This window comes from Capsicum annuum, chromosome 9 (genome assembly GCF_002878395.1).
Source record: "Capsicum annuum cultivar UCD-10X-F1 chromosome 9, UCD10Xv1.1, whole genome shotgun sequence".
Classification (NCBI taxonomy): domain Eukaryota; kingdom Viridiplantae; phylum Streptophyta; class Magnoliopsida; order Solanales; family Solanaceae; genus Capsicum; species Capsicum annuum.
The window spans coordinates 73,600,810-73,609,859 of record NC_061119.1 but is presented as its reverse complement, the minus strand read 5'-3'; the positions used below and the strand labels follow the sequence as shown (position 1 = coordinate 73,609,859).

Sequence of the window (9,050 nt, the reverse complement as noted above, 5' to 3'; positions counted from 1 at the left end):
CTTCTAACTTAGCGTTAACTCCTCGACACATCTTGTTAATTGAACTACATTATCTACAAAATACATACACCATGGCACCTCGCCTTGAATTTGATGTGTCAAAACATCCATCATCAAAGCAAATAAAAAAGGACTAAGACTCTATCCTTGGTGCAACCCCATCAAAATAGAAAAGTTCTCTGAGTCCCATCCACAGTTCTTACACAAGTCTTGGCATTGTCACACAAGTCCTTAATTGACTTAATGTACATTATAGGTACACCTTTAGCCTCTAAGCACCTCCAAAGACCTCTTTGGGGACTCATATGCCTTTTCCAAGTCGACGAATACCATATGAAACCATATGAAAGTCCTTTTTTTCTCACTATACTGCTCCACCAGTCTCCTCACAAAATGAATCGCTTCAATAGTTGAGCGTCCTGGCATGAATCCAAACTGATTATCAGAAATATTCACGATCCTCCTCAAGCTCAACTCAACTACTATCTCTCAAACCTTCATAATGTGGCTTAACAACTTGACACCCCTATAGTTGTTGCAATTCTAAATGTTGCCCTTGTTCTTAAACAATGAAATCATCGTACTCCATCTCTATGCTTCGAGCATCTTCGACGTCTTGAAAATAACGTTGAACAGCTCTATCACCACTCCCACTCATTTTACCCCTATAAACTACAACAAAACAATGGAATACTCAATATAGCACAACAATATGATTAATCCAAACCTCTATACAAAAGATTATCAAAGTCCGTCCACACATCCATCTACCCTGTATTAAGCAGGAAAAAAATAACAAGTAATAACATAACAGAAACTACAACTAAATAATATAAAATCGAAATATTAGAATAATACTATTAAATAATACATTTTTTAATAGTAGAGAAATTTTTTTCATAAAATAACCTCGTTAAATTATATTTCATTTTTGAATCATCTTTTATGTTTTTTAAAAAATATATGTTTAAACTTTAAATTTTTATTGTAAAAACTATGGTCAAACACAATTTCAACTTCAACTCCTACTCTAACTCCAACTTTGAAATTCAAATAAAGAAATTTGTTTTTTGGTTTTCATGGCCAAAACACCTGCTTAATTACACTATAGCCGCAAAAGAATCTACAGAGTCGATAAATATAACTTAACCCTATTACTTAAAAGACATCGATTCTTCATTCTGCGAGGTAGCATGCATCATTTCTTTGGATTCCCTGCTACAGTGGCTGTAACAAATTGTCCATTTTGCTATTTGTTGTACCATACACAATATTTGAAGTACTATTCATATATGTGGCTTCATTTTCCTAAAGAATTCAACAGTGGTAGCACTAGATGATCACTCCTCCATCACTTAACAACATCTCTGGAGGGTTGAAGCAACATGATCACCTTTGTCATCGAATCTTATTGGAGGTGATACGCCGATGTCACACTGAAGAACCGCAAGATGTTAGTGATCTTGCATTCTGTATTCTTGAATTTGAACCCCATTCTATGGCTTCTGCGACTTCTTGTTTGCACTCTTCTATAGATATTATTCTGTCTTCAGTTGACATTTGCATTGGGGGTGGTGCTTGAGTTGGAGAAGCGAGTGGTGAAGCCAATTCTGTGTCAGGTGCTGAAAGGGTACTGAGTGCAGTGACCACATCACTGATCAGAGGACGTACAACTGCATCATCTTGCAGACACATAGAAGCAATAGCAACTGCTTGGCTGAAACTTTTCTTTGGGAAATTTGCTTCAAGAAGTGGATCAGCCAGTTCACTGTGTCTCCTTGTGTTTTTGAATATCGGTTCAGCCTGGAAGAAGTATAAGGAACATATCTTTTTGCTTAAGCACAGAGGAGAACAACACTACATGATTTAAGTAAATCAACAACCCGTTTAATCTAGAAGTAAATGGAACATCAGCCATCAAGAGGGAAAAGAAATATTACAAACTAGGTTATCTATGTCATTCAGTTATCAGTCATTATCAATACCAGTGGGCGGGGCACATGCAATCAATTGAATCCCATCGGATAGTTATACCGCGTAAATAGGGTAAAATAAACTTTTATGCAACATAAGATAGGTACCGGTTCAAGGTGTGGCATTTTTTTTTAATTCCCTTGTTAGAATTTTTGGCTCCGCCACTGATCAATAATATTTGGATTTCTCTCCATCTTGCATATCATCTGTAATGCCTTAAGCTCATATTTTGAAACAGTTAATAATTGAACGAACACACTTTCAAGATTGACATTTGCATTTCATGTGATTTCTTTCTTATGGATGCAGCGAACGATTTCAATGAGCACTTTCAGAGCATATAACTTTCCCAAGAACAGAATATATAGGAACGTGTACAAAAGCAGTCAGTAAGCCAAAAATTTCAGCAATTCTTGTTCCATTTTTTAATTTTATGGCAGAACTTTCTTGTAATGTCCCTGAAGCATTTTAGATATGAAAGAAGTAGAGACTTTTGTAGTCTGGCAAAGTAAGCCGTGGAATGCCAAATTACTGCACAGAAGCACTGTTGGTACTGAATCCTTTTATATCTTATGGTGGATGTTTCAGCAACGAAAATTTTTATCATGAAAATGATCATTTAGGTCAAAGTAGAAACGAAGGATAAATGTTTTACTTACCCACATAACTAAATTCTGTTGATGCCCATGTCTCGTGATATCAACTACTCTCTTTCCCGTAATTAGCTCCAATAAAACTACACCAAAGCTATAGACATCGGACTTGATTGTTAGTTTGCCAGTTTGTTGGTACTCAGGAGCACAATAACCGTATGTTCCCATGACTCTTGAAGATACATGGGTGTTCTCCCCTGTAGGTCCAACCTTCGCTAACCCGAAGTCTGACAATTTCACATTAAATTCATTATCCAGCAAGATGTTGGAGGACTTCAAGTCACGGTAAATAACTGGCGGATTGGCTTTATGATGTAAATATTCGAGTCCTTTTGCAGCATGTAATGCTATTTTCATCCTTGTGAACCAATCTAGTGGAATTTTATTTGGTTCAAGATCTGAAGTAAAACATATATATGATTCTCCATTAGTTTGATAATATACAATATGTTGCTTCAGTAAACAAAGCTAACAAACAGCTAGTATACAGGAAATGTGATGCTATGATGCCAGTTTATTACTCAAAACGTTCCTTTAGAATTGTGGAGGATAAAGAATTGTTCTTGATTTTGTCATACAATTAAGAGTATTATTTCCACTTCTGCACTAAGAAGGTGCTTGTTGGCAGTAGAATATGTTTTCAGGTTTTTCCAACACCGAATTCAGCGTTATATCTAAGGAAGGGGAATAGTTAAAAAATTATAAAGATATATTTTTACTCAAGTCTAGGAACAGACTGTGGCAGAAATGCAAGGTAAGTCTGCGTACAATACACCCTTATAGTCGGACCCTCCTCAGACCCTGCGCATAGCAGGAACTTTAGTACACCAAGCTGGCCTTATTTTTACAGATATATTTTTAATATCACAATAACAAATTTCAAATACAGATAGAGACGAGTAATAAAACTAAGGAAAAAATAAATACCAAACAGATGATCTTCCAATGATCCCAATGGCATGTACTCATAAACAAGAAGTCTCTGATCTCCATCAGCACAATATCCAATTAGATTTACAAGATTTGAATGGTGCAGAAGGCTCAACATCAACACCTCCACAAGAAATTCTCGGTTTCCTTGCAGACCATTGCGGTCAAGCTGTTTCACTGCTACAGTCTGGACAAAATTAAGTGATGATTAGTACAATTTCAGGGCAAGATGTTATGTACAGAAACAATAGCAGAATTTCCAACTCTTGAAGCACCTGGCCAGTTTTATTCAGGCGGCCCTTGTAAACACGTCCAAATCCACCTTCTCCAATCAAACATTCTGATCGGAAGTTCTTTGTAGCTGTTGCCAGTTCCCTGAAGGTGAAAGTTTGAGCTGCAATGTTGTTCTGACCGTCGCCTTTGTTAGAAGACTTTTGGTGTGTAGCTTCTGCTGGCATCTTTATAATATTTTCTGCAGACAAATTTAGAAGATTTATGTATTAGGAAAGCAAAAGCTAATTTAAAACTCTAAAGTACCAGAGAGTCACTTATGTATTTTAGGTCCACAACAATCTCCTCTGTTTTAATATTCTATTTTATTGTTGTAAAAGTTGGTTTCAAGAAACCCATGTTGTTTTGTGGTAACCGTACATTCCCCCATAATGTGCTGAAAAACAGCCTCCTGACTTGGGTTTAGTAGCAAGAGCCCAACCTTTGATGTGTGAGTTAACTGCGGTTCGAATCATTTATTTAGCTAAGGACTTGATCTTGAGCGGAGAAGGATAGAGGAACGGGCTCATTTATGCAATAAGTTTAGGATAATGTTGGAAACTTATGATTATAATTTTTAAAAGGAGAAAGGACACAAATAGCATTGTGGCTGAAACTATTAAAATGGAAATGATCATTGAATTTTAATACCATTTTCAAGCTATTTGCCGATAATTTTATACAATATTGATACAAATTTGATGAATATCTTACACAGATATATATTCTATACAATAAAAATATAATTTCCATAGATCTTACACATACATATTTTATACAACTAGTTTAACCGCACGTACCTTACACGTGTGACGTTTGATTATCTAAAATTAAATGATTTTATCGATTATAGAGATTTTTAATGAAGTGTAAAATTTAAATCACTTTTTAAAGATTCTTCACACTTTAATATAATAATGCAAACACAAACATATATTTTAGTGTAAGCACATATATATTTTACCACCAGAAGTTTCAAGTGGTTGATGGATCATCATTTTTGTGTTTTTCATGCAGTATCTCTTTCTATTATTGCCAGAAGCTAAGAGAGACATAGTACTTTGAACCATATCTGTGGTACGTTTATATTTTTTTCCTCTATTTAAAATATTTTCTTATTTTTAAAGTCAAATCCTTACAAAATCATTGATTACATTCTTATTACGTACTTAAACAACAACAACAACATATCCAGTGTATTCCCACCTAGTGGGGTGTGGGGAGGGTAGAGTGTACGCAGACCATACCACTACCTCAAGAGAAGTAGAGAGGCTGTTTTCGATAGACCACCAGCTTAGGACCAATAACAGTATAATAAATACAAAAAGTAAGCGGATACAAACTAGTGTGGTACACAAAATAAACTAACAGTATAACAAACACAAACGATAAGTGCATAATAAACTAGTATGGGATGCAAATAACCCAACACCACTAACCCCAAGAACTACAGCTCCATCACTACGAACCAGAAACTCCAAACCCAAAGGAGCACTCCCCTATTACTACCGCCGCGCTCCCACCCCTTAACCTTCTACCCTAATTCGCGTCCTCCACACCTTCCTATCAAGGATCATGTCCTCTGTAAGCTGTAATTGCTCCATATCATGCCTAATCACCTCCCTCTAATATTTCTTCGGTCTACCTCTAGCCCGCTTAAAACCATCCATAACCAGAGTCTCACACCTCCACACTGGAGCATCAGGGCCCCTCCTTATCATACTTAAAACTTAAAACTTTTAAAAATTTAGAATTTGATAAATTTTTCTTATTCAACATTTTTATATTTATTTCTAGATTTTTCAAATTTTCTTAAAATCAAATTTAGTTAATTTAGAATTTTTAAGCTAATAGAAAAAGTATTACTTTTCATTAATTCTGATGACTTCTATCAAATTACATTTTGTAGCATATGTATTTATATTTTCATAGCAACAGTTTGCAAAAATATAAAATACATATCGATCATAAGGGCAGTAAAAATCATATGTATTTATATTTTTGTAGCAACAGTTTGCAAAAATACAAAATACAACTTGCTATACTATGTAATTATAAAACTGTTGCTATGAAACTCATAATTAAGAGGATAAGTATGTTATTTCTGAATTTTGTCTTTAGGAAAGAGCCATGAAATAAAAATGATTTACTGGTCATTCCATGTCCAATGGCCCAAACGTGGGCCAATTATTTTTGAGATGCATTAGCCCGTGTTATTTTCTCTTTTCAAAACACAAGAAAGAAAACAAAAGAGCTACATTAATTAAAGGGGAAAGGACAGAAACGGCACTTCAAATTAAACTATTTTCATCAAAATGGCCATAGAATTTAAATTTCACTTTCTAGCCATTCAATTTACTGGCTTGTTTTATACCGTTTCTACACACCTTCTATATAGTTTTTATATAAATTTTATACATATAAATATTACATACGAAAATTATATAGTTTTGATACACAATTTATATAATAACTGTATTTTATAATAACTGTATTTTTTTACACGTTTTATACAACAATTATATAATTTTCATACAATTTCTATATAATTTTTTATATATATTTTATACATATACATATTTGATAGAACTACACAATTTCTATACATATATCTTATATAGATACATATTTTATTTAACAATTATATCATTTTTATATAATTTAATTATTATTTTTAAACAATAAAAAAAAAGTAGAATATTTGATCAGTTAAAAAATTTATAGAAAAAAAAATTAAAATATTTTAAAAGGTCCGAATTGCCCAAGTTGAATACTGTATCAGTATTATATATAGACTGTATCATTATTGTATATGGACTGTATACGAACTACTTAAACCAAAATGACCCAAATTAGAAAATAACTATAAAGTGGAAATAGTACATCCGACTGACTACTTTTTAGAAAGTTTTCAAACTTAGAGCTATTTGCTTTAAAAGTGCTATAGAGTATATTTTCCTTAATTAAACTCATAATGCCATTACTAAAAATTACACAAATACACAATTATGTTTTAAATATTATAAAAAATCTCAACTCCCTAAACATATTACAAAAATCCCAATATATACACAGAATGTTATGTATATGTTGGCTATGTTATGTATATTAATAGGAAGAGCAAAAAAATTTTAAAAATAGAAGAGAGTATAATTACTTCAAAAAGGTTGGTATTTATGTTATTTTTATACTTAATATTGGGTTGAACTAACCCAATGATACACTTATGATGTGTTATTATCCGTTTTGGGCCAAGCCCACAAAATTTTTCCCAAACTACTACTTATATGTAGCTTCCCCGTTTTTTCTTAGTTTGCACACCAACAACAAAGTCATCATTTTTTTTGGAACATTTGAAGAAAAATTATTCTGTAACAAGCTTACCAGATGGAGGTTGTGGATGAGAATGCAGGTCCTGCTGTGCCCTTGGCCTGGATAATGAATGTGGACGTTGTTGTTGTGGCGGGAGGGTTTCTCTATGATGAACAACAGGAGATGTTTCTTTGCTTTTGCTATATATTCTTTTGAATGCCTTCTTTTCTTGCGACGAAAAACATGAAAAACATCCCATGGTTTTTTTATAATTTCTTAACACAAATTCTACAATCTAGAAATTCTAGTTTAGGCAATTCTCAAACCGCTACTTGTCTTCTAATTTTGATTTCAAAATCTATCAAACGTTGATAGCATCGAAAAGAATGAGAGCGAGCGAGAGTGTGTAAACACCTTTATGAATTTCGTTGATGTGTGAATGTATATAAAGATAGCTATATATGGCTAAAGAGAAATAAGGCTGTCTAAACAGGGAAAACCTAGATATACTGTTTGGGTAATTAGGAAGGAGCTATTTTTAGAAGGAGGGAGAAATGTTGGAAGTTAGTTTTCCATTGAACTTCCCGCAAAATATGGTGGACACATTTTTGTAGGGATGATTTGAAGGGATATTTGGTGAAAAGTGCCCAAAAGAAACAAACTTGAGAACCAATGTGGCACGGACGTAAAGTTTGATTTGTCGTGTTAATATTATTCTATTATTTTTAGCTTTCTTTCATTTGGTGGCATACTTGGTTAAAGTAGCAAGTGTCATTTGGTAGAATGTATAAGAATAATGTAAAATATGATGGTGTATTAATAATATTTGTATTAGTAATGTTGGTACTAGTTATACTCGCATTATTCTTTATATATTGTCTAGTTTGATGTGTTAGAAATAATATTTCTTATATAATTTTCATAAAAAATTTATTAATTTATAAAAATACCCTCCTTTATCAGTCAAAATGTTAAGTAGAAAATGAAAATCTAGCTAGATGAGAAATATGAACAACGCGACCCAACAATAACAATATCATAAAGTGTAAATAACAAAACAAAGCAAGAATAGGGTGTAGAAATTCCTTTCGAGAGACATGAACAGGTGTAGAGAATACACCAACTAGCAATTTTGCATTGATATAATTGTTGATTTTTATATAGAAAAAATTATACCCAAATTGTGAATAGGAGTAGAAAAAAAATATCAATGATTAAAGAGATAGGTTGGATAGAAGTGTTAATCTATTGAAGAAAAGCAAACAATGAATGATTGATTAACCGGAAAGAAGAAGAACACGGGAGAAAAGAATTGTTGCTTTTTCATGGAAAAGAATAGAGCAAAGAGGCAGCAAAGTATGGATGAGATAGGATTTGAGGGTAATTTTGTCATTAACTAAATTAATGCATGTATTGAAATCTTTTGCATTAGTAATATATAGAAAAATGATGGTATAACTAATACATAGTTTAATACATAATAGAGTGTATAACTAGTGTAAGTATTACTTATACACAAGCTAAAAAAATGGTACCAAACAAGATGTTAACAATACACAACTAATACATACATTATTTTTTCTAATACACTACCAAATATCACCTTAATGTATTGTTTGATGGGTTGTATAAGTAAGAGCATAACTTTTTGATGGACCTTAAAGTTGTCTCAATAAGTCGAAGAATACACATTCCAACTAAAAGCCCTTAAACACTTAGGGGTCGTTTGGTAGGGAAATATCACCTTAATGTATTGTTTGATGGGTTGTATAAGTAAGAGCATAACTTTTTGATGGACCTTAAAGTTGTCTCAATAAGTCGAAGAATACACATTCCAACTAAAAGCGCCTTAAACACTTAGGGGTCGTTTGATAGGGTGTATAAGAATAATGCAAAATATGATGTGTTAGT

The 9,050-nt window shown here is 32.9% G+C and overlaps 1 protein-coding gene across 2 annotated transcripts; it reads right to left on the bottom strand.

Moving 5' to 3' along the window:
• Nucleotides 1–964: 964 nt before the first annotated feature.
• Nucleotides 965–7,744, bottom strand: LOC107842558 (probable serine/threonine-protein kinase PBL26). Of its 2 annotated transcripts, none has more exons than XM_016686467.2 (5): nt 7,212–7,744; nt 3,833–4,029; nt 3,555–3,744; nt 2,634–3,025; nt 965–1,803 (listed from the first exon to the last, which is right to left on the bottom strand). In XM_016686467.2, exons 1-5 carry the CDS (start codon nt 7,396–7,398, stop codon nt 1,432–1,434), a joined length of 1,338 nt encoding a protein of 445 aa, XP_016541953.2. In that variant the 5' UTR covers nt 7,399–7,744; the 3' UTR covers nt 965–1,431. The 2 variants fall into 2 exon arrangements, with proteins under 2 accessions (XP_016541953.2, XP_047252802.1); XM_047396846.1 differs by lacking the exon at nt 7,212–7,744 and adding an exon at nt 4,209–4,345.
• Nucleotides 7,745–9,050: the final 1,306 nt, after the last annotated feature.

Coding starts and splice junctions, on each gene's coding strand:
- LOC107842558 (XM_016686467.2), bottom strand. CDS start 7,398: ATGGGATGTTTTTCATGTTTTTCGTCGCAAGAAAAGAAGGCATTCAAA. Junction 4,030..7,211: donor TCATCCACAACCTCCATCTG/GTAAGCTTGTTA, acceptor ATTTGTCTGCAG/AAAATATTATAAAGATGCCA. Junction 3,026..3,554: donor ATTGGAAGATCATCTGTTTG/GTATTTATTTTT, acceptor GTTTTACTTCAG/ATCTTGAACCAAATAAAATT.